This window comes from Podospora bellae-mahoneyi, chromosome 4 (genome assembly GCF_035222275.1).
Source record: "Podospora bellae-mahoneyi strain CBS 112042 chromosome 4, whole genome shotgun sequence".
NCBI classification, from domain to species: Eukaryota; Fungi; Ascomycota; class Sordariomycetes; order Sordariales; family Podosporaceae; genus Podospora; species Podospora bellae-mahoneyi.
The window spans coordinates 1,026,335-1,052,715 of record NC_085883.1 but is presented as its reverse complement, the minus strand read 5'-3'; the positions used below and the strand labels follow the sequence as shown (position 1 = coordinate 1,052,715).

General features: G+C 50.9%; 9 protein-coding genes across 9 annotated transcripts; 5 read left to right on the top strand and 4 right to left on the bottom strand.

The window, feature by feature from the left end:
• The first annotated feature begins 186 nt into the window (after positions 1 to 186).
• QC761_402440 (uncharacterized protein) lies at positions 187 to 2,707 on the top strand. Its single transcript, XM_062878522.1, has 3 exons — positions 187 to 427; positions 500 to 784; positions 848 to 2,707. The coding sequence occupies exons 1-3, from the start codon at positions 377 to 379 to the stop codon at positions 2,582 to 2,584; spliced, it is 2,073 nt and encodes a 690-aa protein (XP_062732012.1). The 5' UTR covers positions 187 to 376; the 3' UTR covers positions 2,585 to 2,707.
• A 187-nt stretch (positions 2,708 to 2,894) lies between these two features.
• On the top strand, positions 2,895 to 4,490 carry MRM2 (2' O-ribose methyltransferase). The gene is made up of 4 exons (XM_062872621.1): positions 2,895 to 3,723; positions 3,810 to 3,947; positions 4,018 to 4,179; positions 4,252 to 4,490. Exons 1-4 carry the CDS (start codon positions 3,046 to 3,048, stop codon positions 4,366 to 4,368), a joined length of 1,095 nt encoding a protein of 364 aa, XP_062732011.1. The 5' UTR covers positions 2,895 to 3,045; the 3' UTR covers positions 4,369 to 4,490.
• Positions 4,288 to 10,089, bottom strand: QC761_0063650 (uncharacterized protein; the record flags this gene model as incomplete). The annotated part of the gene is made up of 3 exons (XM_062872619.1): positions 4,288 to 7,288; positions 7,353 to 8,123; positions 8,570 to 10,089. The coding sequence occupies 3 exons, from the start codon at positions 10,087 to 10,089 to the stop codon at positions 6,898 to 6,900; spliced, it is 2,682 nt and encodes an 893-aa protein (XP_062732009.1). The 3' UTR covers positions 4,288 to 6,897.
• Positions 6,438 to 8,306, top strand: CEL6C (1,4-beta-D-glucan cellobiohydrolase cel6c). The gene is made up of 2 exons (XM_062872620.1): positions 6,438 to 7,303; positions 7,365 to 8,306. Exons 1-2 carry the CDS (start codon positions 6,856 to 6,858, stop codon positions 8,111 to 8,113), a joined length of 1,197 nt encoding a protein of 398 aa, XP_062732010.1. The 5' UTR covers positions 6,438 to 6,855; the 3' UTR covers positions 8,114 to 8,306.
• Positions 10,090 to 10,095: 6 nt separating the features above from the next.
• On the top strand, positions 10,096 to 13,154 carry QC761_402400 (uncharacterized protein). The gene is made up of 3 exons (XM_062878521.1): positions 10,096 to 11,064; positions 11,128 to 12,645; positions 12,888 to 13,154. The coding sequence occupies exons 1-2, from the start codon at positions 10,353 to 10,355 to the stop codon at positions 12,555 to 12,557; spliced, it is 2,142 nt and encodes a 713-aa protein (XP_062732008.1). The 5' UTR covers positions 10,096 to 10,352; the 3' UTR covers positions 12,558 to 12,645; positions 12,888 to 13,154.
• A 4,711-nt stretch (positions 13,155 to 17,865) lies between these two features.
• On the top strand, positions 17,866 to 19,158 carry QC761_0063630 (uncharacterized protein). Its single transcript, XM_062872618.1, has 2 exons — positions 17,866 to 18,784; positions 18,860 to 19,158. Exons 1-2 carry the CDS (start codon positions 18,536 to 18,538, stop codon positions 19,064 to 19,066), a joined length of 456 nt encoding a protein of 151 aa, XP_062732007.1. The 5' UTR covers positions 17,866 to 18,535; the 3' UTR covers positions 19,067 to 19,158.
• A 16-nt stretch (positions 19,159 to 19,174) lies between these two features.
• On the bottom strand, positions 19,175 to 20,556 carry RPL18A (60S ribosomal protein L18A; the record flags this gene model as incomplete). The annotated part of the gene is given in 5 exon segments (XM_062878520.1): positions 19,175 to 19,272; positions 19,283 to 19,614; positions 19,670 to 20,037; positions 20,108 to 20,212; positions 20,553 to 20,556. The coding sequence occupies 4 exon segments, from the start codon at positions 20,554 to 20,556 to the stop codon at positions 19,537 to 19,539; spliced, it is 555 nt and encodes a 184-aa protein (XP_062732006.1). The 3' UTR covers positions 19,175 to 19,272; positions 19,283 to 19,536.
• Positions 20,557 to 21,685: 1,129 nt separating this feature from the next.
• Positions 21,686 to 23,456, bottom strand: QC761_402380 (uncharacterized protein; the record flags this gene model as incomplete). Its single annotated transcript, XM_062878519.1, has 3 exons — positions 22,238 to 23,456; positions 21,891 to 22,166; positions 21,686 to 21,826 (listed from the first exon to the last, which is right to left on the bottom strand). Exons 1-3 carry the CDS (start codon positions 22,652 to 22,654, stop codon positions 21,686 to 21,688), a joined length of 834 nt encoding a protein of 277 aa, XP_062732005.1. The 5' UTR covers positions 22,655 to 23,456.
• A 790-nt stretch (positions 23,457 to 24,246) lies between these two features.
• QC761_402370 (uncharacterized protein) lies at positions 24,247 to 26,357 on the bottom strand. Its single transcript, XM_062878518.1, has 6 exons — positions 25,896 to 26,357; positions 25,335 to 25,391; positions 25,182 to 25,281; positions 24,912 to 25,126; positions 24,765 to 24,850; positions 24,247 to 24,711 (listed from the first exon to the last, which is right to left on the bottom strand). Exons 1-6 carry the CDS (start codon positions 25,976 to 25,978, stop codon positions 24,659 to 24,661), a joined length of 594 nt encoding a protein of 197 aa, XP_062732004.1. The 5' UTR covers positions 25,979 to 26,357; the 3' UTR covers positions 24,247 to 24,658.
• Between the last annotated feature and the right edge of the window lie 24 nt (positions 26,358 to 26,381).

The following is a 26,381-nucleotide window of genomic DNA, read 5'->3' as shown; positions in this document are numbered from 1 at the left end:
GCTGCACCCCTGCAGCCTCCCGTAGCTTGGCAGTGTCTGACAAGGCTGCGAGCCGGCCCGGCGACTGCACTGTCTGCGGCTGTCATATCTTGGCAGGTGACGCTGAGCAGTGGGAAAATGGTGGGGGCGGATCCAGCTAGGCTGTTTCGGGCAGATTGTTTACTCTCAAACCTGGAGTTCGCAACGCTTTGGTCCCCTGGCCAGCACTGGCGCAACCACTTTCTCTCCGTCATCACACCTCATCGTCGCCCAAACCTCACTGCAACGCACACCCCCTGAATCTTCAAGACTCCCTCGTGGAAGTCAATCCAGTTTACTAACCCCAACAGTCTTTTGTTATTCTTCTCGCGCTCTTGCGCGCATCATTACGTGATCAATGCCGTCGAAAAACGCGTCGTCGCACCATGTAATCATGGACTCTGAAAAGGTTGCGAAAAATGTCCCATTGATGCCAACCAACCGCCTACACGACAACGCTAACATGTTTTATGCGATTCAGAGAACCCAAAAACTCCACGAACTTGACCTCCAATATCATCAATCCGCCCACCAGCTAGAACTAGTCATGCGAGAAGAAGACGCGCGACGAGCCAAAGTTCGACAACTCCTCCTCCAAGACGAAGCCTCCACTCTCAAGGACCAAATCACTCAGCGAGATGCGCGCATCAAAGATCTTGTCGACCAAGCCGACGATGTGCGCCAGCAACTCGACAATCTGCACGAACGGTGCAGGAGGCAGGAGAAGGTTATGCAGACTCAGAATCGCGAGATTTCTAATCTAAAGGTAACATCCCCCCTCACCCAGTTCCCTTGCACACTCCTTCAAATATTAATTTCATTTCTATAGGAAGAAATAACAGCCTTCTCCCACCTCTCGGTCGACTCCTCCAAAGTCCTCACCGAAAAGCTCGCCCTCTCCCGCGAGCTCTCCCTCCTCAAGCCAGAAGTCGAACACCTCAAGTCACAGCTCGCCCACCAAAAGGACGTCCTCGCCGAGAAGCTGGCCCTCGAAAGACAGCTTAACACGCTAGAAGTCGAACTCGCTAACGAGAAGCGCGCCGCGCAAAAGGCTGCCCTGCTCCAGAAGCAGCAAAACGAGAACCAGAACCAGGAAGAGGAGGAAACGCTCAGAGCACAAATCCGGGAACTGGAGAAGCAGCTGGCCAAGGAAAAGAAGACATCAGAGAAGAGCGCCGAGGTGGAGGAGGAAATCCAGGGGTTAAGGGGGCAATTGGCTGCGTTGGAGAAGACTCTTGCTACGGAAAAGAAACAGGCTGCGCAACGGGAGAATGCGATGGCAGAGGTACAGGAGGAGTTGGAGAAGTTGAGGTTGAATGTTCAGGAGTTGGAAAAGGAGAAGAAGGCTGCTTTGAAGAAGGCGGCCAAGGCGGAGAAGACTACTGACGGTGCGGCGGATGGGGAGGAGGTTGAGCAGCTAAAGGAGGAGCTCACAAGCCTCAAGAAAGCCCTGGCGCAAGAGCAAAAGGAGACTGAAGCTCTGCGGAAAGAAAACGAGCAAGCGGTGGAAGACGCCGAAGAGCAAAAGAATGCCCTGCTGAACAGGGTTGAGAAGCTGAAAAATAAGTACAAGGACACGGTTGAGGAGCTGAAGAAGTGCAGAACTGAGCTGGAAAGGGCGAACGAGCAGGCGGAGAAGGCAATGGCTAAGGTCCCTGCTATCCCTGCTGGGCTTGGCAGCACGACTACTGTCCCTCTGAAGAAGCCTGGCGCGGCCAAGGCGAACGCGAAGAAGAAGAGGACGGTGGATGAGCTGATGGTGGATGAAAAGGTGCTGATGACGCCGGGGGGGGTGGACGACAGGCCGAAGCGTCCTCTTAAGAAGAGGGGGTTTGACACGTCGGTTTTGGTGGAGAAGTCGACGTTTTCGATCACGCCGTTTTTGAACAAGACGGTGGGTTCAATTGGGGAGGTGGAGGGGACGCCTACTGTTGCTACGGTGGGGGTTAAGACCCCCGCTGTTGCTACGCCGGCTGAGGCGATGGAGGTGGATGAGGAGGAGGAGCAGCAGCCTGTTGCTGAGGAGGCGGGTGAGCCAGAGGGTGAGGTGGAGGAGGCGGCGCCTGTTGTGGCGAAGGGGAAGAAGATGGTGGAGAAGAAGACTCGGGGTAGGCCGAAGGGGTCGACGAATGCGCCTAAGCCGTTGGAGCCTTCCTCGCCTGGGAAGGCAAATGAGGATGCGCCTGTGGGTCGTGTCAAGAAGATGACTGCTTTTTTGCCTTCTTTGGAGGAGGCGGACGTGGAGGGAGAGGCTGTTGTTTCCAAGCCAGCGGCCGCAGATGCCGCGTCGGTAAGGCAACGTTCTGTGAGTGTGGAGCCGGAGAAGAAGAAGAAGAGGAAGTTGGGCGGTGCAGCGCCTCCGACTATCTTTGAGGAGGACGAGGGCGAGAAGGTAGTTGAGACAGCGAAGCCGGTGGCGGCTGTTGGTGGTGTGAGGAAGAGACCGCCTGTTTCTAGGATGAACAAGGGGCCGGTGGGCAAGGTGATTGGGATTGGCGGGTCAGGGAAGGCCTTTTCGCCGTTGAAGAGGGATAAGAGGGGTGTGGGAGCGAGCTTTCTGGCTTGAGATTTTGTGTGTGATTTATTGATGATGGCATAGGAGTTTGTGGGCATGGGAATGGAGTTTGGGTACATTACACTACATACATGTGGGACTTTTGGGATGACCGGTTGTATCAGTTATTTGAATGCATACATTGTTCAACGTCAATTGGTCTGGTTGTGGGTGATTTGATGTCGCTGGTGATGTTGAGAGTGCTTGTCGTTCAAGACATGTCGATAAGCGAGCTTTGATACCCGATAACTCGATAATCATAATGGATTAGCCCATGCCAAGATGTGAAAGTTCGGGTAGCTGCATTTACAAGCATCAATTCTGCAAGCTCTCGTGCTCATCTCATCAACACTCGCCAAATACGACAACATCTTTTACGTTGTCAATTTTCTTTTTTTCTTTTTTTCCAAACTTAGTTCCGGTTCTTCGTTCTTACACAAATTTAAGGGACGCTCACAATCGCACTCCTCACGATGAGCTTATCCTGCCTCCGGGCGCCTCTCCGGCTGGCAGCAGCAGTCCGACCCGTTAATCGCACCCTCCTCTCGCTCTCGCCATCACCATCACCATCACCATCACCATCCTTTTTTAGACCCACCTTTACAACGCCATCATCAAACAACAACCCCCAATCTCGCCCCTCCTCCTCCAGCTCCCAGTGGAAACAACGCCAATCCCGAGACCGCTTCGCCCTCGCGGCGAGAGTCCAACGCCTCCGCTCCCGCGCCGCCTTCAAGCTCCTAGAGATGCAAGAAAAATACTCCCTCTTCCGGCCCCGCAGGAACCAGATCGTCGTTGATTTGGGGTACGCCCCTGGGTCGTGGTCGCAGGTGGCACTTGATGCGACGGCCCCGGACGGGAAGGTGATTGGCATTGACTTGTTGCCTGCCCAGCCGCCAAAGGGGGTGAGCACCATCCAGGGAAACTTTCTCAGCAAGGCGGTGCAGGAGATGTGCAAGAATTTTGTGTTGGAGGCGGATTTGAAACGAAGGAAAATGGAGAGGAGGCGGGAGTGGGCGGCAAAGAAGAGCATTGAGATAGAGGAGGAAGGGGTGGAGGAGAGGGGGAGTTATATCGATTTGGAGAGGCGGTCGGCGCAGGAGGAGGAGGAGTTGGAACAGGAGAAGAGCTTGAATATGAGGGTGGTTGATGTAAGTTTCTTTTTTTTTCTTTTCTTTTTTTTTTTTGAAAAAGGAGGGAGTAGAAATGCTGACGAGGAAAAAAAACAAAACAATAGGTGGTGTTAAGCGACATGTCCGAACCCTGGCCCCAAACTCAAGGATTCAAAATCAACAGCATAAGTAACCCGTATTTGTCTCTACACAGGTTGATGAACACGAGCGGAATTTCTCTCAGGGACCACGCGGGGAGCATGGTAGGTTATTTTCTTTTGACATCTCTTCAGAAGTGGTGATGATGACGATACATATTTGGGGGAAAATTAGGAACTCTGCAAAGCGGCGTTGACGTTTGCCAGCGAAACACTGAAACCGGACGGGCACTTCGTGTGCAAGTATTACGAAGGGAGTGGCGACCATGAGTTGAAGATGGTGCTGAAGAAGATGTTTGCAAAGGTGCATAGGGAGAAGCCAATGTCGTCGCGGAAGGTGAGTTGTGGCTCTTGTTCATTTTTTGGTGGAGTTTGATGGAAACATTGGGTTACCTGACATATATCACAGGAATCGAGAGAGGCCTTCTATGTGGCGCTGAGAAGGAGGGAAGATGTTACGTTTGAGCATGTGGACGGGATGTATAAGATTCTTCAAAATGGTGAGGTGGTCTGTGGCATTGTGTAGTATATCTGTTGTGCATAGTTGGGACAGGCGTTTGGTGGCATCAAAAGCTGAGGCTGCAATGGGCCGAGTTTCTCACTCGAGTCTACTTGTAATTCAATGTTTGTTTTCGAGATGATTTGGCATGAGTTAGCACGCATGACTACAAGGACCAAAATATGACATTGTAGGGTTCTGAATACACTACTCTGACCATTGGTTATCCAAATACAAATGCTAGACTGGTGGACGAAGAGTGGCATGCTCCAACTGATCGTCTCAATCAATATTAGACCAAGTTTATTCCCGGTCTACAACTTCAAACTCTAAAAGGCTCACACTCTCCTCAGCCACAATGTCACCTCGGGCCTGCTTACCGTCCTAATTGCCGTGAGCCCTTCCTGGGGATCAATCATCGTTCTCAACGGAAACAAAACCACAGGACTGCTGAAATTGGGACACCGGGGCGAGTGGTGATCCAGGTGACATTTTCAAACCGGAAAACTCGGGAGTCAATTTGAGGTAAATACCTGCTCTCTCCTCAGTCGGTACCATAGCCCGAGATCTCCCCTACCTACCCTTCCCAACTTTTCCAGCACTTGCTCCATCTTGGGTATGTGTAACTGTGTGACGATGTGGCGAGGTGGTGGCGTGCACCTCCTCGGATTCCAGCTGTTGCTGTTCCGGGCAAGCAATAATGAGGTGCATGATCTCTTACAGGAAACGAAGGGACCCAATGATTGATTTCACGCTGCGCGGAGAGCACATGCCTGGTAGATAGCACATCATCAAGTGTATTATCCTCCCCCATCCCGCCTAGGTAGGCCACCGGTTTGTTGCCTCCGTGTGCCGAACAAGGCACAATCTCTCTCACTGCCTGTTCGTGTGTACCCAGTGATCATTGTTATTCCTTGCCGCCCAAATAATACAAGCCTTTTCCATCGGGCTTTTGACGCCGCTTCGGCTAAAGCCTGGCCCCCCCCCGCCAGCCAGCCCGGAGAGTTTTTCTTCGGCTGTGTGTGTGTGTCCCTTCTCGTTGGGATTGTCAAGACAAAAAGATATGCAGCGTCCAAGGTGGATGTGCCGGCTAATACATGGGCTTTGCGGCTTAATGGGCGCGGCACTATAACCGTTTATAAGGCAGTTAGCAAATAACAACGCTCTGTTTCAGATGATGGCGTATTTTAGCCATCTAAACTGCCGCTTGGTTCCAACCAAAAAAACAAAGTAGTACCCGGACCACCACCACCCCTTGTTCCCAGCAAAAAGCTACCGACATGGTTGGTCCCTCTCTCGCTCTCTTTCACACATACACACTTTGCCGCCCCTGTGAGAGCGCACCACGCAACCTGAACACTCAAACAGCCTGACATTTTGTGGAGACCCCGCATTTTGCAGCTGGATCAAATCCGATCCCTTGGGGGGAGGAGGGAATCGTGCATTTGCCTCTCAGACATTGTCCCGCTCCTTCCAGTCAAAGGCCAGTGCCTGAGTAGTGAGGGGGACTGTCAATACTGGACATGTCGGCGCTTTTAGAGTTGAAACAAACGTGACCAAAAGCAATGCTCACCATTGTATTCTTGTCCTTTTGCCACACTTCGGACGGAACCCTTCAGGGTCCTCACACCCCCTTTCGAACCTGATCATATGAACACAGGTTTCTGATGGCACCATACCTCTCACAGTATTCATCCAACCGCAGACAATCTGGCGACCGCCCTCAGTTCCGCATCCGCATATTATCTTGACGGTAGTCGCGATTTCTCCAACACGGCTGACGGCTCGGAGCCCCCACTGCCATTGAGCAGCGATCGCCATTCCCCCCGGTGCTCCTCCACAGCAGCTGATGATGGTGGCTGCAAGGGGTTGGGCGGCGCCACCCTCTCCCTCCTAGGATCCCAGTGTGACCAAAAGGGGCAAGATCGAACGGCCGTGCATGAGATGGTCGAATACCCCAGATTGCACATGGCAACCCCAATAGAGAGCAAGTTCCTCTTCCCCACAATTTCCCTCGCAAATCGTAGTGGTAGCCGCCCGTTGGCCTCCCACCAATCCAGAGTAGGGCCGGCCGCCGTCGCCTGAGCGTAAATGAAGCTGTATATGAAATGCCAGATGGGGATCTTGGACCTGTCCAGTCGCCTTGCTCGGCACTCAACACCAGCCCCGCACCCTATATTCCAGCGGCGACTGCTCGGCGCGGCTCAAGCCTTCCTCGGAGGTTCCTGGCCGAGACCACGGGCCTGTCTTCCTGATTGCAGAGAGAGCTCCTGTGTGCCTTCGAGCCGCGTGAACCATGTGAGCCAGGGAGGAGAACCGTGTGTTGGGCAGTCCTCGTCGAGGTTGTTGTGTTGACTTGAAGAAATCTCAGGGGGGTAACACGGCAACGCCAAGTCCGCGGAGAGGTCCCCTGGTATAAAGCGAGACCACCCTCCCCCCCTCGGCAGAAACAAGATCTTCCTCCCTCAGGCCTTCATACTTTCTGCAGCAAGTGTACTCGCCCCGTCGTTCAACATGAAGATCACCAGCTCCGCCGCCGCTCTGGCGCTCGTCGCCTCAGCCGTTGCCGCCCCTTCCCCGACCACCCAGGACAAGCCCACCAAGAGACAAGCTGGTTGCGCCTCGGCCGTCTCCCTCAACGCCCAGACCAACGTCTTCAAGCAGTACACCCTCCACGCCAACAACTTCTACCGCAAGGAGATCGAGGAGCTCGCCATCCCCAACCTTTCCGACCCCTCCCTCGAGGCTGCCGCCCGCAAGGTTGCCGACACCGGTTCTTTCGTCTGGCTCGACACCATCGCCAATGTTGACAGGCTCGAGCCCGCTCTCGCCGAGGTTCCTTGCAACGAGATCCTCGGTGTCGTCGTCTACGATCTTCCCGGCCGTGATTGCGCTGCCAAGGCTTCCAACGGTGAGCTGAAGGTTGGCGAGCTCAACAGGTACAAGACTGAGTTCATTGACCGTAAGTAAATCCTCAATGACATCTTTACCAAGGAAAAAAGACGACTGACAGCTGTGTCAAGGCATCGCCTCCATCCTCAAGGCCCACCCCAACACCGCCGTCGCGCTCGTCATTGAACCCGATTCGCTCCCCAACCTGGTCACCAACTCCGACGTTCAGGCCTGCCGCAACTCGGCCGCCGGCTACCGCGACGGTGTCGCCTACGCGCTCAAGACGCTCAACCTTCCCAACGTCGTCCAGTACATCGACGCCGGCCACGGCGGCTGGCTCGGCTGGGACGCCAACCTCAAGCCCGGCGCCGAGGAGCTCGCCAAGGCCTACAAGGCCGCCGGCAGCCCCAAGCAGTTCCGTGGCATCGCCACCAACGTAGCCGGCTGGAACGCCTGGGACCTGTCCCCCGGCGAGTTCTCCTCCGCCTCCGACGCCAAGTACAACTCGTGCCAGAACGAGCGCACTTACGTCAACACCTTTGGCCAGCGCCTGAAGGCCGCCGGCATGCCCAACCACGCCATCGTCGACACTGGCCGCAGCGGTGTCCAGGGTCTCCGCCAGGAGTGGGGTAACTGGTGCAACGTCGACGGTGCCGGCTTCGGCCGTCCCCCCTCGGCCGACACCGGCCTCGAGCTGGCTGATGCCTTCGTCTGGGTCAAGCCCGGCGGTGAGTCGGATGGTACTTCCGATAGCTCGGCTGTTCGTTATGACAGCTTCTGCGGCAAGCCCGATGCCTTCCAGCCTTCGCCCGAGGCCGGTGCCTGGCACCAGGAGTACTTTGAGATGTTGCTTCGCAACTCTAACCCTTCCCTTCTTTAAGCGATTGATGCTTAGGAGAGCGGGAAAAGGGGCGGTGGTGAAAAATGGAGCAGAACCTAGGGCGGTCAGTTGGTTAGCTTTTCTTGGTCTTCTCTAAGGGGGCGCGCCATCCTGTGCATATAAAAGATCGTTTGCTAGGTTTTGTTTAGTTGTTGGGAGTGTACATACATACAATGCATTTGCATTTCTTTACCTTTTGTGTTTGTGCAATAATGGTGACCTTTGCTTGGTGATGAAGGACTTGAAACTGAGCAAAACTGTAGTGACAAGTCTTCTGTGATAAGATGTCCAAGACGGGCGGCGAACTAAGGAGGAGTAAGCGAGCCAGCCAAGCCAACACATTCCCATGATAGAAATCATAGAAATCCGCTCACCAAGACTTTGGAGGTAACGCTGGCTTGATTAGATCACCCTCCGTCACGAGTTGTCCAAGAACATAATCCGCCTCCCTCTCACCCTCGCTCCGGCATCTTCCTCCATCTAGTCCGCACAAAATTCTCCCTCACCTTCTCCTCCAACCTCCCCACCCCCTCCATTGCCCCCTTCTTCACCACCATATCCTCCCCTCCCACCCACCCATCTAACACCCCCCAAATTTTCTCCATCAGTCCAAAAGTCAAGTAATGTACCGCCCTCGTCGTGTCTATAAGCGCCACCTTACTCCCCTTCACACTCCGCGGCACCTCCACCCCCCCTATCGTAACAACCACCGAATCGCTCAGCCCGCTGATAAAATCCTTGTCATCTTGCACCATAGGCGAGCCACAGATGCCGTGCCACCATATGTAGCGTTGTATACAATCCGCCAAAAGGTCAAACGTTTGCAAGAGGCGGTTGTAGATTGAGATTATCATCAAGAAGGTTGCTGTATCAGGCGGAGATGCGGCAAAGGAAGAGAGGATGGTGTGGAAAAGGGAGGCTGATTGAAAGAGGGGGTTGATCCAGGATGTGTCGAGTGGTTCAGTGCCGGTTGGTTTGGTGCCGTCTTTTCTTATGGAGGGCTCGTTCTTCTTGGCTAGGGTGTGGTGTTGGTAGATTTGTAGCTGGAGGCGGGTGAGTTGTTCTATTGGGTCTTGGTCTGCTGGTGCGTAAGCAGTAGGTTGTTGTTGTCGAGGTTGAGGTGAGGGTTGGGGTTCAGGAGGGGTCTGAGTTGAACGGAACAATGGGTGAAGCGGCGGTTGTGGTTGTTGAGGGGCTCTGAAGGTGCTTTCTGTGTAGATACTTCCACGAGCGTTGGCGGCAGCGGCCGAGCTGTCATGGGGGAGGTCATCAAAGTTGGGCAAGAGAGCGTTGTAGCCTGCTAGTCCGATGATGGGACCACCATATCGAGCTGGTGCTGAGCTCTTGGCTAGGCTTGTTGGTTCTGGGGGTGTGGCCTCGGTTGAATTTGAAGGTGAGGATGATTCTGGATCAAGGTCTTCAGCTGCTTGTGAGGTTGATTGCACAAGTTGATCGCCAAGTCGCCGGCCTTTTTTGTAGTGACTCCTCTTCCACCCGGGCGGCCGAGGCAGTCGTGGCCTTCCTACCGAGCCAGGCTCGCGGGGAACACACTCAATTTTGGCATTGATACATCGGTTGCAATCTTTTTGATCTGGTTGGCGGATGCAGCGCATCTTGAATCCATGACACTTGACACAGGCGGGTGGACCACCTTCAACTGTTCGGTTTGGAGCACGTCTCCTCGGGCCCTTTGGCGACGCGACCCTTGGGGTTGTTGTGGTTGTTGTTGTCACGTTGTCATTTGGGACGGGTGCCGGTGATGGGCTGTCCACTGAGGGGCTGCCATCATCAGGATCGGGCATGATGAGGGTGAGGCGTGTACTTCGGTGATTTGTGCTTATCCGGATGTTTTTTGGCCATGTGATGTGGTGGATTTGTTGAGGACTGCTTGCCCGCTGTGGGCGGAAATGTCCGGCTGTCACTAGCCGTAAGCGATAGGTATCCGTAATATGCGGGCCGATTTCAGCTGGTGCCATAACCGTATTACTTACAGTTGTTAGGTAACCGCTCCCAAGCCTCGGTACCCAACCTTAAACTAACCTACCTCACTATCAATGACAAAAAGCAACTTGCACTTTCACCGCTCTCAACATCCTCAATTCTCATCTGTGTCTCTTTCCATGTCTTGTGGGATTTCGTTGATTTTTTGGTTGATTTAGTGTCGTAATATACATCTGATTCTGTTCTTCTACTACCTACTTACTTCCACTTGTCCTGATATATCCCAACACTTTCGAACATGCCGTTCCAAAAAGCCTCTGAGAACGGCTGGCGCCAGTCCAGATTTTATGAGCCTGATCGAGATGTTCCAGATAAACCCTGGCTCATGCTTGCTGTGGCCAGACTTGGCCCAGACCAACAAGCACCACATTACCCTCTGGCTGCCTTCACTGCTGACTGCACCTCAGGCACCTTCTTGACAAGCTGTGCCAAAGCTCTCCGCTATTTTTCAGATCCTTTGAATTATCTTGGAACACGGGCAGAGATATCTCTTGCCTACGACTTCTACAACCAGCCTGGACCGCCATGGCCGAACGAAGGATCGTCACGGGCTGGTCACCCAGAGTTTCCCTTCATTGCGACTTGTCTTGCTATCGCTGTCACCCGTAAACAAACGGCCACCAACCAAAACATTGGGCATTGGCCTCTGGAAAGCGTCTACCACCACTTTGAGCGCGCCCTCCATCGTCACATGCTTGTGATCGATGTGTCGGACCCGGCCAAGGTTCGATACGGCATTTATCTTCATCCGTCCCGCCTAAACCGTCAAGCTCTCTGGCCAGATGGCTCTCCCTCGTCAAGACCGCTATCAGTTGTCGATTTTATCACTGGGTGCGCTTTCGTGAACGAACGTTTGTATGGAGGCTCCGTTGATGAGTTTACCGATGAGTTTAAAAAGGCATCAGCAATCACCTCTCGATGGAAAGTAATGGATGTGCCAACGTTGCATTGTAAGTTGAGTTGCTCGACGCAGAATGGGGAGACTAGAGACTGTCACTAATATGCTACCACAGTTGGGTGGCCTTTTAAGTCGTCCCAGAAACCCCTTCCGCCACCATCTCTCCGTGACCAAGTATTCAGAACATTGGTTCGTGGTGCTGCCGAGATGGAAGATGTGGATATCTCTGTTTTTGAACACGTTCGGGCTATCCCCAACTTTCAGAATGAACTACGACGCTACTTGATCAAACATTCTGCGAATTTGGGCGACCATCAACCCATCGCGCAACTCATTGCCCTGACAGTAGAAGGACAGGAGCAACTCGACCTAACACCTTTCAACAATCTCTCGGCCCACTCTATTTCAATTATACTGGGCAATCGGTTGGGAGACACCCCCATTAGAGCCATCAGTCTTTGTACCGATACACTCAAAAGCAGCCCACCGGAAGTTCTTGAGGTCCTGGCGCGCTTTCCAACCATACAGAATCTGTATTTTGCCAAACACCCACGCCAAGGGGACCAACTGCGTAGCACCGAACTTTTCGTCGAGATGCTTAAAATGCCGTCTTCTATGACCAAAAAGCATATCCTAGTCGCAGACTTTCTGTCAACACCATTGCGATCGGCACGACACTACGGACCCATTCCCATACCTAGCTACCAGATTCCTGTCGACATATTCCCAGTCCAGCACATGTTTGTCAGACACCAGACGTACGGACTAGGCCGGGAACGCTTTTGGCCAAACTACTTCCCCATGGGCAACTTGATGCTTCAACCAGAGCGGTTCGCAGCCGGCTTCATCCAGTACATTCTGAGATCAGTACAACCCGGTTCCACCGGGGTCGAGGCCTCTGAAAAGCTCTTTGATTTCTGCTCCGCACCCCCAGCATTGAACGGCATGAACAACGACTACCAAATCAGCCAAATCCCGCTGGAGAGCTCCGCAGTGCCGCTCCGTCCCGGAACTAGCCGGAGAGCCGAACACGTCGGTGACTGCTGGCCACTTGTGCGCACCCTCGAGCCCAACAGCTGGATTGTTTTGGTCTCGTTACACCACAACCGCATCACGAGAGATCTGGAGAGCTGGACGACGCGTGCTCACCACGCTACCAACTGGGCGAGGTACGCGTTTGCCCGGATGAAACCGCGCGTCGAAATGGACCGACCGCCGGTGCAGCTGCCTGCTCTTGACGAAATCGAGGTGGTCGGCTTGAGGGAATTTCTGAGCATCACAGCTCCAGAAACCGACCTAGGTCTTGTGGATGTGAGACTGAAAGAGTTAGAGGAGAAGGCGGCTATTCCACGACAGCAGCCTTTGCCGAGTGGAGTGAAGAGGCTGTCTGTTATGGAGCGTGAGGAGGCGGTGGGTATCTTGAGGGACTTTTTGAATAACGTCGAGATGGTGAAGAAGAATCTCTGGGCTTTTATGAAGGAGAATGATGGTGAGTTGTCCCCCACCTGGGCTTTGGCTAAGGAATATGGGACTGTGTGTGGTTGACAGAAGGTAAAATCGAAGAAGTGAATAGCTGGTATCCGGATCTTTTGCAAGAGTGTAATGGTCAGCTTTGCGGAAGCATGATTCATGGGTGAGTTTTTCTTTCTTTTTGATGACATGAGGCTTGCAAGTTGGTGGCCGCCAACGTTTCGGAAAGACATGGCGCTGAAAGAGGACCACCATGTCCCCAGATCAGCCTTCAAGACCATTTCTTGTATATCTTTCCAAGGCTCAAACAATAGTTTTGAGAGTCCTGTACGAGCTTTGGAGAATGAGGCTTCTTTCCGTTTGTGAGCTATTACATAGACATGCTGACGCCAAACTCTCCACCAGCCCCGAAGACATATTCGTTGACTCTGTGAATGCGCAGCTATCGTTGGAGTGGTGGGATTTCCTTGGTAACTTGGAAGACGAAGATGAGGATTGATTGATGATTGAGAGCCAATGCTTTGGCATAGACCTCAAATTTTGCACATCACTTTCACAGGTCGGGGTGGAATACTTTCGCGGTTATAACGCAGTAATCTTGGAATGATGTCAACTAGGGAATGGCACCATAAATAGAAAGCTCTTTACGGTGATCACGTCACCTTAGCTGGGACTACTTAATACTGTGAAAAACTTGGGCCCAAACTGCCCCCTTAATTCCCCCTTACTAGACCAGTCGAAACTTTGAGTTTAGTTAGGCCTCTCGATGTCATTTTGGCTTACCCTACCATTTCATGAGTTTAGGAACCATAGAAAACATCACCAACACTGTGGTTGTTAACGCCATTCTCCTACATACTGTTGCATGGCGGCATGTGCAGGAAAGGTGTACCTTCTCGTCAGGCAACTGGCAAACACAGCCCAGTTTGCGGACCACTTGTTTCACTCATAGCCGACCGCCGCAGATGTCGCTGACCGCCCCGACAAGTGTCTTCCTCATTGTCCTGCCACATGTAGCATAAAAATATTCATCCTGACATTTCCTCAATACCACCTGAGAGAGGTTTCCTGACTGATTCATCCTACGCACCGAGATCCAACAATAACACAGTAGAGCTTTGCACTGTATATCGATTGAAATTGTGCCCCTTGATAAGATAAGACAGACTTGTTATAATATCGTGACCTAAGCCGCTTTCGACTCGAAGCTCTAAATCCAATCTTCTTTTACCTAGTGTTTTCGGGAAGAGGATAACGTACGTTATCGGTGAGTCGTGCATATTAGTGGGTCGCGCACTCCCTAGCGCGACGCGTCTTCTTTGCACTTTACATCGAATTTTTCTACAATCCAATATGCCTTCTACTTTAAAGGAAGCGAGGGTAATCTTAGCCCTTAAAGCTCTCCACAAGAACGAAAAATTAAGCCTCAGAGCCGTAGCTAAGCTCTACAATATACCAGTATTAACCCTCCGCGATCGACGCACTAGCCGGCCTACACGACGCGATACTACGCCCGGTATAAAGAAGCTTACTTAATTAAAAGAAAAGGCTATTATTTAATATATTATTAAGCTATATACGCGAGCTTTTCTACCTAGATTATATAGGGTAAAAGATATAGCTAATTAACTATTACACGTACGCGATACGCCTCCTATTAATAAATTTTAGGTATATCGATTTATTAAACCCTAATTAAAGTTCCGTACGTACTGTACGCGTAAATATAATGATTAAAGGGCTAAGTACGAGGATTTAAAGGTTATTACCGAATAGTTTACACTTATACGGAATATTAAAGTTAAATATAGTATTATAAATAATAATATTTATAACTTTAATAAAACTAAGTGTATAACAAATATTATTTTCGCGGGTATAGTAATTATAATCTCGAACGGCTTTAATAAAATAAAATTAATTTAGTTTAATAGCCGCGAATAAATAACAGTAATTTAAGGAATTAATATCTCTAATTAAATTATTTCATTTTTTATTAGTTTAACCGTATAATATTACTTTACTAATTCCTATATCGAATATAATTTACTATTTATTTAATATATTATAATTACCGATAATAATCAGATTATTAATTTAATAAGCCTAAATTAAATTAAATACTTTAATTATTATATAGTGAAATGGTGAGAAAACACACAAAACAACCACAACACCACAAATATATCCTCAACAGGGTTCTGAATGAACACACCTGCGTGACAGTGGCTCGCTCGCAGGCCGCATGTCACGGTTTTGGGAGACAGTGGGGCACACCGGACCAATCAGGGCTGGACCGTACGATCGAGCGGGGCTCACGGTCCAGTAGGACGGAACGGACCAATAAGGTGGGGACCGGGGACTGTGGTGGGTCTCACGGTCCACGGTCCAGTATCGGCCAATCCGGAGAGGACCGAGGACCGTCTGTGGGTCAACGGTCCACGGTCCCCTGATCTATATATACGGAGGAACTGGCCGGTGTAGATAGACAGTTCCGCAGTATGCAATTCAAGTTGTAGTTACAGTATCTTGTGATTACATTGAGATATCTTGTCGTACACTATTTAGCTGTACCGAACCAGGATTATTCAGAAGCAGCCTTCAACCAGTATCCCTTTCAGAGGTTCTGGATAGGGGTTCGTCATACCGCACTTCACGTAGGACAAACAAAAGACTCTGTGGGCTCGCAGACCACACAGTAAGTACCGATTTGGCCTGATCAGAGGGCCAGAATTGCCCGCACGCATGCAAGGCACAAAATACGAAAAAATAAAAGTCAATGAGCTGTCTAAAATAGAATGTCCGAAGCAGACCGTTTATATACATGACCCCTGAACCCCCGAATCCTCAGAGAGCCCCACTTCCTTACTCATACCCTCAGGCCTGTGGCCGCACCCCAAACCAATAACGTTCCGTACGAAAAGTAAATACCGGTTATTAATCCTTAATAATTATAGAAGTTATTATTTAATTAAATTTAAATATTATTATTAATAAAATAATGTTATTACGCTCTATATATTTCTATACTTATTTTACCTTCTTTAATTATTTAATATCGATTATTTTAAATTATATGACGAACCTCTATCCAGAACCTCTGAAAAGGATACTCGTTGAAGGCACTTCTGAACAATCCTGGTTCGGTACAGCTAAATAGTGTACAATAAATGGCTTGTCTCAATCACAATAGCTAAGATACTACGATTGCGACTTGTATTGCATACTGCGGCACTATCTATCTACACCAGCCAGTTCCTCCGTATATACAGACCTGCCAAGCCGTGCTCAGTGTCCTTGGCACACTGATCATGACTGCTTGGTCTGCTCAGTGCCCTGAGCGTACTGATCAGTCGTCCCTCACTGTGATTGGCTCTCTTATACGTTCTTCCGATTGGCCCCTGCTCCCGTGTCCCCACAACTCGTCCTGTACCAGGGTTGTGACAAATTTTTAAAGTAAATATACGGCTATTTGTCACAGTTAACCCAACGACAGGTCGCGCCGTACGAGGGGCGAGGGCGTCCCCAGCCAATCATTAGGGAAGTCAGGAGGCAGCCAATCAGGGCTGGCCAAAAGTGCTATGGCGCCAAGAAGCACGAGCACTCTGCAGGATGCAAGATGCTACGGGTGATCGAAGGCATAGCACGACGAGCACCTCAGGGCCCCGAGGTCTATATATACGGAGGAACTGGCTGGTGTAGATAGAGAGTTCCGCGGTATGCAATTCAACTCGCAATCGTTAGTATCTTAGCTATTGTGATTGAGACAAGCCATTTGTTGTACACTGTTTAGCTGTACCGAACCAGGATTATTCAGAAGTGCCTTCAACCAGTATCCCTTTCAGAGGTTCTGAATAGGGGTTCGTCATACTATTAAATTAAGGATTTAATATACATATATATATTAACTATATTATTAAACTCGAGTTCCTTTATACTTTCCGCGCAGCTTTTTTTACTTTTATAACGAAGAAAAATATATAAAGTAATTTTATAGGGACTAACTTTATACCGTACGATTTAAAAAAAGTATTTTTCAAATTAAATATTAAGTTTTATACGTTAATACCCCCGACTTTACGCGCCGGTACCCTATAGCCTTAAGTTACTTAAATACTATATAACTTCCGAAAAGCTAATTCGTAATTAACGTTTATTAAAACTCGTATTATTAATTATTAAAATAGTTTCCCGACTTCGATATTAGTTACTATGAACTATCTTACTAAAGCGTACGATAGTTATAATACACTAAGTAGCCCTCCTTTAGTTAGAACACTTCGCTCCACAAAGCTAATAAAGTACTAAATAAGCGCCGGAGAGCTGAAAGAATACGTATATGGCTCGGAGGATCAGTTAATATATAAGATGTATAGGATCTACTGGACTAGAAGGCCGTGGGTAGGGAGGTAGTGGAAGAAATACAGCCGGATGGCGGTAGTGTAGGGGGGGCTCGTACAAAGGTTTAGTGCTATTGTGTGTGCAGTAAGCCTGGCTATAATGCCCGCACTTGCCAGAAGGCTGCAGAAGGGTCTCATTCAGCTGTTTTTAACGTAATTGTAGTTGGTTTTAATGTTGTGGTCTAGCAGTTAAGGATAGTTGTTGGTAGGTAGTGGAGAACCCACGGCTCGCTTGTACCCACGACTCGCTTGTACCCACGACTCGCTTGTACCCACGACTCGCTTGTACCCACGACTCGCTTATAAAATACGTTAGGCATCTACGGTGGTTTCGGCCGTTTAAACTTGCATCTCTACTAGACAACTCGACCCCTCAACATCATTTACTTCGACGGTCAATCCGCACCCTGACCGCCCTCGGCACGTTTGACTCTTAGATATCAATCCTCCAAAGCCACGTCCCGCTTCATCCAGACTACAACCTCATCTATGACAAAGACCAACCCACTCTTGACCTCTGCAAGTTAGTAAAAGAGAACCTATACGGTGCCCCCTATTAATCTGACCAGCACCCCCCCTCGATATAGAATTTAACTATATTACAAAGTATAATTATTAAGGGGTTAAAAGGTATTTAATAGGCTCTTAAAGATAGTTGAAAAATGTTAAAAGATAATTAAAAGGCGTTAATTAAAGGGCTTAAAAGATGGTTTAAGGGCTTTAAAGGATAGTTAAAGGCTATTAAGATCAATATAAAGGCCCTTAAAGATCAGTTAAACGGTTATTATTGTTTTTTAAGGCTTTTCACTATATTATAGGATAGGTAAGTCAATAGGTAGGGTAGGGGGTGCTGATAAGATAAATAAAGGGCTCCGTAAAGGTTTTCTCTAGTAAAAAAAGCTGGAAATTAACGGGAATGAACGCCGGTTATGAGTCCTTATCATGCGGTTACTAAACCTCTCAACTCCAACAGCTCTTTATCACTAATATTACCGTACCCGGCAACATGGAACAGGATAATCCAGAAAACCTCCCACGCAACCCCAACCGCCAACCACCCAACGGTTTCAGCAACATATTCTCAGAGCAGGGCTCATACGAGTGGCTCCGTAGCACATCGTGGCATAACGGTCGAGTTGAAGAGGAAGGGGGGGGGGGGTGTTTAACAGAAACCCGACTCCACCTGGACATCTACCGCATAATCTCCTTTTGCAACCCAGAACTCATCAGTCTTGCCAAATCGCACCACGCCGGGAAGCTTGTCGACAACAACTATAGCCTTATCAACGGATCGGGATTCAAAAAAGGACACCAACTTTCGATATACAACCAGAAAATATAAACCGATACACTCATAGTTACAAACCATTACATCTTCGACCTGGAAAGAACAGCCTATATTCGGGTACACACCAGCAAGCTACATTCACCACCACCCTCTCCCAACACAGCACCCGAGCCCGTGAGATTGGCGCAGTGTTTCGAGGAGTGGAAATCAGGAACCAAAGCGATCATTGCCAAAATCCACAAACTTACATGTACAATCCTAGCCCGTATCTCGAGTCCCACATAATCTCCGATTCATCAGAGAGGCCCCCAACGCCAAAGAGCAGACTATAACCCGGTGTTCAACAGTATACCTATACAGCAGGCATGGACTTAACAACCTTCGGCCGGCCAGAGGTCCTTCTATATCACTCCCTCAGCGTCATCACGGAAAGGCTTTGCACATGGGAATGGGACCTCTTTGGTTTGAGTGAGAAACATACTACAAACTACTGGGGTGATCAAACTCGGCTCAACGATCAGGAAGTAGCACGATACAGACAGCTCAGCAAAGACACTCTGTCATGGATTGGGTGGGATCTGTGGGCAAAGTGTGACAGACAGTGCAAGTTTGATGTAAGATTTCAATATTTTTACTAACAAGTTTACCTCCAAGAAGCATGCTGACTTTGTGTTTCTCTCTCAAAACAGGAGATCTGTGCAATCCCGACCCGGCCGGTTGTCTGTGCTCCGGGTTTGCCGCAGGGCGGAAGTTACTTTGCCCATCCGCCAAAGCTTTCAGAAGACGAGATGCTCGACTTCTGGAGACCAAAATGTATCAATCGAGCAGACCTTGATCGCGGGGACGGACGTGGAAGGGACCCAATCCATCAGTTTCCTGATGTCCTGCCGTACTAGGTCTGAGGCATGTGCTGGTTATTGTTTGGGCTAAAACACATGTAATAGCAGCGTGGAAATATTGCTAACATACGTCACAGACTACTCAAAACATTCCATCCTAGGAGGGCAAATGACATCCATTCAAATTCACATTCATCGCATTTCTTCCCATCATGGACAGGCAGACACACACACACACACACACAAAACACACACAACACACACAACACACACAAAGTTCGGAGCAGGCCCCAACGGCGTCATTGTCATTCCATGGCCAGCAGAGTGCTGCCAGTTGATTCGTAACAGTAAAGCAGAATCTTGTTCGCCCATGAAGACAAGAGATGACCAAATTCCATAACCATTGCCGCCCATGCCATTTGCCAGAAACGCCGTACTGCTCCGACTCTTTTCCCTTTTTTGATTCTCCCACGGGTATAAACTCCAGGTCGTTTGTCGTCTGCTTTTTCTTTTCGGAAAAAAGACGCTTAGACCTTGAAGCCACGAGATCTTCTGCGACCACGGGCACGCTCGAACTTGCGGCCCTTGGAAGCGACGTAGGGCTTCTGTAAGGGGGTTAGTGCTGCCTTCATCCAAAGGTTTTCCGAGAGAAAAACGCACCTTGTGCTTGTGGGGACCGAAGCCGAAGTGCTTGAAGGCCTCACGGGAGTTCTTGGGGCCACGGAGGAGGAGGGTGTTGGCACCGGTGGGCTTCTCCAGAGCCAGCTGGTCAAGGGTAATGGCCTGGCCGCCGGCAGCAGTGATGCGGGCACGGGCGGTGGCGGTGAAGCGGAGAGCGGCAATGGTGGTCTTGGGGACGGTCAAGAGACGGTTGTCGTCAGTGACGGTACCAACAACAACGATGGTCTTCTTGTCGTTGCCGTTCTTAAGGTTGGCCGCAATGCGCGAGAGGGAGACGGGGGGGCGGTTGATGCGGGACATGAACAGGCGGCGGAGGACGACCTTGTTGAAGGGGGCATCAGTGCGGCCTGTCGGTGGTTGGTGTTTCTGGTTAGCGATCCCATCCCATTTCTGTGGAGGGAGGGGTGAAGAACTTACGAGCCAAGAAGCGGTAGAGCTTCACCAAGAGCTTGAGGTAGACATTGTCGCTCTTGGGGGCCTTGCGGTGCGTGGACCGCTCGTGGTGCTTGCGGAGATCGATACCTATTCGCAGACTGCCAGTCAGCCTCTTTGGTTCCAGTATGCTCTGAAAGTGGCTTGCTTCGACCGGCTGGTTCGTGACACCGAGGGCTCCTCAATCAATCCACAGCGCCGTGTTTGCTAGCAGGCTGTTCATCTTCCAAGCAGATCGCAAGGAGGGCAGCGCGGAGCGACAACAAGTCGGCTGTGATGATATCGACAGAGGCCTCTCTCGACGCACACCGGGAGCGCAAAAACGGAGTTTTGCTGCCGAATGGTTCGCAGACAAGAGAGACAGTATTTCAGACTCTCTCGTCCACTTGCATACGAAGGCTGGAAGATCGGAATGTCGTCGGTTACGTACCCATCTTGACGGTGACTCGTGGATTGGCGACAAAATCCGGGTCGATGGGAGGTTCGTTGGGCGATGGAGAGTTTTGAAGGGAAGCGGGAGCTGCCAAAATTTCGAGGTGATTTTTGCGTGCCCACAGTGGGTCAGGATTTGTGTGCGCGGGCGGTGGGAGAGGGCAACTAATTCCATTGGCGGGATCGAGGCTGGGCACAGGGCGGGCCAGTGGTCAGTGCTCCCGGGTCAAGGCCCACTTTATTCTTCACCTTGCTTGCTCCCCGCCATCCAGGAACATCAACTTTCATTCATTTGGCCTTTGGCCCTGCTGAGAGATGCTGTATCATTAAACATAAATCCTCTAGATTGTAACCTTATGCTTATTCCTCGCTGTCTATCCGACCCACCATGCTTTTTATGTTTCCCAAGACAACCGTCGCCTCCTATGATATTGAGGTGTACATCACAAGAACCCACCACCGTATGCATAACCCGGAAAAAATACCGCGTGGATCACCGTATCACTCTCCCTGTATCTACTATCCTCCCCTCTGCCCTGTCCCAACCATTTCACCACGGGCCAAATCACAATGAACAAGCACGCCATCATTCCCCACGGAGAACCTCTATCAGGAACGGAGCTGGTTGTTTGTGGTATCGTAGGACTCGTATTAAACCGCTGCCTTCCTCTCAACAGCTGGTGGATGTATGTAGGTGTATAAGTAGGTAAAGGTATGTGCGTCGTGACCAGCCCGTCCTCCTCCAGCAGATGGTGTCGTAGACCCTTTCAATATGTCGAGCCCATCAAACCCCCACCTTCAAGGGCATCCTGGGCGCCGACTTTGGCGATAGATCACCTCAGCAATGACTCCTCTTCCGGCTTCAGCCTGACAAAAAAGTCACGGCAAATCTCGAAACTGAGCCAGCTGGACGCCATACTGGGGGCAACCTTGAGGAGATTTGGAACGATCCCCTTGTAGAGGCCTCTCAGACCTTCCTCGGTAACAATGACGCGAACGGCGTCTGTGATGGACTTGTACTGGTAGCCCATCCCGGACATGGTGTTGATTTGGAAGCGGCGCCGCAATACATCGCTGGCTGTGGTCAGTTTTCGTCTTCAACCTTAACACACACACCCTTGCCACTCAAACTTACAATGGGTATGTGCATGTCTGCGCAACGGCGCCAGAGATCGCACCAGCGGCCAGTTTCCTAACATGGCTGGGGTTCTGCTCGCCTTCCAGTGTCAAGTATTGCCGGACATATTCGTAGACCATGAAGTTCAGACCGACCTGCCAAAATGGTTAGCATTCACACTCCGTTCCCTTCTCAGCTTGCAACGGAAAAACCACATACGTATGGCGCAACACCAGCTACCGTCGGAACGATACCCCTGTACAAGGCAGGAAACCCACCCTCAGTCTTGTACATAACCGCCATGGTCTGCCACATGCCCGGAAGCTTTTTTGGTCTTTCACCCAGCTCGGCAAAGGACGCGGACTGAATCGAGAGTCTTGTTCGCACGATGTCGAGCGGGTAGGTAACAGTAACAGAGGTAATACCAGCAATGCCACCGCACGTCAGGCGGGACAGGGGCGTCAGGCTGTCGTCGGGATGTCTCTCGAAGAACCTCTGCAATACACCATCCGGTCAGCAACCGAGCTCCCACAAGCAGCAAGTCCCTCCACGCAATGCAAACATACCCTCTTATAGAAATTGTAGCTCCCAAACTGGACGGCCGAGTAAGGCACGATGCGGATGCAGTTCGTGCCATTGCCTCTCATAAACCCGCGCCAGCCCTCCTCCTTCCACATCTTCATCAACGCTTTGCCCACACTGAGCTTGTATGCGTCCCTCCCCGCGCTCTGGACCTGGAACAGAATCTTGAGGCGCTCGAGAGGTGACACCACCGTTCTCGACACAGCACCCGCCACTCCGCCAGCCATGAAAGCAGCCGTTACTGGTTGTGAGATGAACGAACGAACGTAGGTCGTCGGGCCGAGCTGATCTGGTGGTGGTGGCGCCATCGTAGCAACAGTTGTTGACCTGGTGGGGGTGTTGGTCTCGGTTTGTGTTTCTGCTGTCGCGTTTTGGGGTGTGTGAGACTGTTGCGCCGACATTTTGAAAGGAAAATCTCAACGGAGACAAGCTCCAGCGCAAAAAGGAAATCTCTATCCCGGTAGGTTGCTCTTAATGATGGTTTCCCCACAAAAGTCTATTGTGTGTGTGTGTGGTGAACCTTCTTCTTCGTCGTCGTCGTCGCAAAAAGAGGCAGAAAGTGAATTCGTGAAGTGTTGCGTTTCCAGGAGGCTGTTCCTGCGCGCATTCCAGGTGTAAGACGGTGTCACAAAAGGGCAATCAATGTTCGCCAAAGGACTGCAATGTCCCCCCAATTGAAACAATCTCGTCGATATTCGGCCAGCAAGGAAAGGTAGGGGAAAAAAGAAAACAAGCTAGGGTTCAGATGCGAGAGAGATAGACATGTCGAAGAGAACGGTCGCTCGTGCGGTTCCCTTGTCGCATAGGGGGGCGCCTTTGTTGGGCTGAGGCTGATAGGAATTCGGCGGCAACGGTTAGCTTGTGGATTCGAGGTCGAGGGGTGCGTGCAGTGTGTGCAAGAGATGCGCTTTTGATTTTGTGCATTTGTTCCAGGTCCCAGGAAAGGAGATGGAAGCTTTTAGAGGAAGGGACCGTGGCTCCCGGTGTGTGGAGACGGGCAGATTGGCAGTTGAGTGGCTTGCTGTGGTTGCTTGTTGCACTCGGCATCGCGCCCGGATGACGAAAATTTCAAACAGGGCAAAGCTGCCAAGACCTACGCTTTTGACTTCTTCAGCATCTTGATACCTATGCTCACATGTTTCACTGCTGGACACAGCTGAGCTGAGCACTGTCCTGTGACCATACTCCGTCCACAGTCAGTCCTCTTCCCCAGCCATCAAAAAGGGCTGAGGGACAGGCATCATCAGCGCTGCGCAGATGGTCATCCTGAGGTCTGTGCCCCTCCATCGGATCTCGATAGCCCCAGTGCTACGGTGGGCGTTTACCGCCGGGTACCTTGCTGACCGCCTCCCCTCACTAGGTGACCCTTCCCGTCATAAGCCCGTCTGTCTATAGGACATGTGATGTCTCCTTTAGACAGATCACCTAGTCTCAAATAGGAGCGGCTTTCTAACTATGTATCGTTCCAACGAAACCCCCTCCACTAGGAAAAACATCAAAACATCTCTCTTGGTACCTGTCCGTTGGTAACCGTTGGTCCCAAGCTTCAACGTTTGGTGATCTGATAGTCTGGAAATTGTAGCCAAACCCCCCACTTGCTTCTCCAACTAACGCAGGTCATTTGTGGTGCCAATGGTTATACCAATGGCGGCATTGCTGTCGGGTTGACACGGAGAACATCGGGGAATTCGGTAGACCCAGGCACAGATCTACTGCGTCCAGACATAAGATGATAGATATTACAGATAGTGTCAGGAACCCGCTGCAGGTTGCATTCCCTGACCTCGAGCTGAGTGTTATCTGCATTGCAATCATGAGGCGTTTTCAGTTTCAATCAGAGCGGTGTTCTTAGCGAGAGGTTGTGTTGTTTGTCTTGTGATCAGGTCCTCATAAGGCGAAGTGTCTGGTGATCTGGTGAGGCTCTAGAGTGGCGGAGTTGAGTGTGTGCATTGCCAGGGGCTCAAGCATGACGTGAAATTGTGGGGGCTTCTGCTAGACGAGGTATTCTGACCAAGCAATTGTCCTGTTATTGCTACCGCTACTACTACTATCTATTTACTTTTCCTCAAGCCCTCCCTCCTGAAACACATTGAGACAGAAAACAAAAAAGACATGGCAAGGCAGACGTCTACCGGATCGTTCTTAGAATACCGTATCCGTTCGCTTCCCCGACTGGGAGTTTGTTGATTATATGATGGACTGCTGGCCTCTGTCTCCGACTCGAAAACTAAAAGAAACGCCGTTTTTGTCAAGGCAAGCACTTTGACGTGCTTGGCATCAGTTGTCCACCGAAAATGGCAAAGAAAAAGAAAGCGATGCAAATTAACAGTCTTACTGCCAAAACCCTAGAGGGTGGTAAGAGAGATAGTGACCGTCACATCAACTGCAATCTAGAATCGACGCCGTTACTCGGCAATATCGAGATCGTCGTGGGCGGCACGTTCAGGGCTGTCCAGGGCTGCTGAATTGTTAGATAAAGGGTTGCCATATAAAACCAACAACTAGACGTACCTTTTCTGTCATCACCGTTAGTGCCATTCTCGCGGCGGTCACGGTCTTCACGGTCGCGGTCTTCCTTGACATCACGATCCCGCTCACTACAAGGTTCCAGGTCAGCATACTAAACAGAACTTTTGACACAAGGATATGGGAGCTCACCGATCAGGGCTGCGAGAACGATCACGGGTGTCACGGCGGTCGCGGTCGTAGTCTCTATCGCGATCACGCTCCCGGCGGTCATCCTTTCTGGGAGAGTAGTCACGGGTGCTGCGTCTAGGACTGGGAGAGCGGCGGCGGGGAGAAGAACGGCGAGGGCGGCCATCACGCTCGTTGCGGTCGAATCTCCACGAAGCAGAGGGGGGAGTGCGAGCCCACTGTGAACCATATTAGCCTCCTGTATTCTTGCCGACACATGGTAGGAGAACATACCTCAATCTTCAAGATGTCATCACGGCCAATGCGCTTGTTGTGCATATCATGATACGCGTCGTCCGCGTCACGGCGGTCCTCGTACTCGACGAAAGCGAAGCTGAGAAAGTGTTAGCAACAGACACGTCGTTCGAAGGAGAGAATCATACGTACAGTCTGCTGGAGGCAGAGCGAGGAGCCGGAATGTCACAACGGACAAGACGTCCATATCTACATGTTGATTCGTGTCAGCATTTGGTTACCACCAGCGGATTGTGAGACAAAAGCATCAAAGGAATTCGCTGGCTGCGCGCAATCCAAGCTCTGAGGATATCTGCGACCTAGCAGGAAGACTCGCCCAAAAATGACAAAGGAGAGAGATGTTCATATTGAAGTCATCGCCGACCGCTCGATCGAAGGGAGGAAGTACGAGGGCGCGGAGGTGCGAGAGCGAGAAGAGCGCGACTGAGGGCAGCGAGCATGCCGACGACGGGAGGTAGCTAGGTGGGTGGAAAGGGTATGCAGCGAGGGCGAAAGGGGGGAGGCTAGCCCGACGACGGAAGGCATTGCAGGAGGAGGAGGGCGGATAAAGGGGGACGAGGAACGAGGAACGAGGAACGATGACGATAGGGGGAGGGAGGTAGGTAGGATTCGAGGACCGAGCTCGAAGCTGGTGATCGAGCCATCGCCGCGTTCTGGTGGTGGTGGTTGGGTGCTGAGTTGAGTTAGACGTACCGCTCGAATTCGTACGCGAGGTCGCGCGCGCGAGTTCCGTGGCTGAAACCGGTCACGTAGAGGGTAGTGCCGTTGCGAGACATGATGGTGGTTGATGGCGAGTCGATGGGAGAGGGGAGACGCGATGGAAATAGCTGCCACACAGGTAGTGGTGCTGATGGTGTTATTTGGAGCGAGAAGGAGCCTGAGAAAAATTTAGACAGGTGGGTAACGGGACAGCGCAACGGCTGGCTAGCTTCAGCTCTCCCAGAGTATCAGTGACGTCGGGGTGGTCCGTGTGGTTTTGGAAAGATATCCAGTGACCGTCTTTTGAATGTCTGGTATGGGCACCTCTGACAGGTGAAGTTGCTCTGCTCTGGGGAGTTGATGAAGGTTGGTGTTTGGCGGTGACGAGGTGTCGGAGAATGGCAACGTTGAAAGTGGAAAGGCAAGGCCCCCGATGCGGACTTGAAAGCTAGAAAGGGCCCACTATTTCCACGCTCGTGA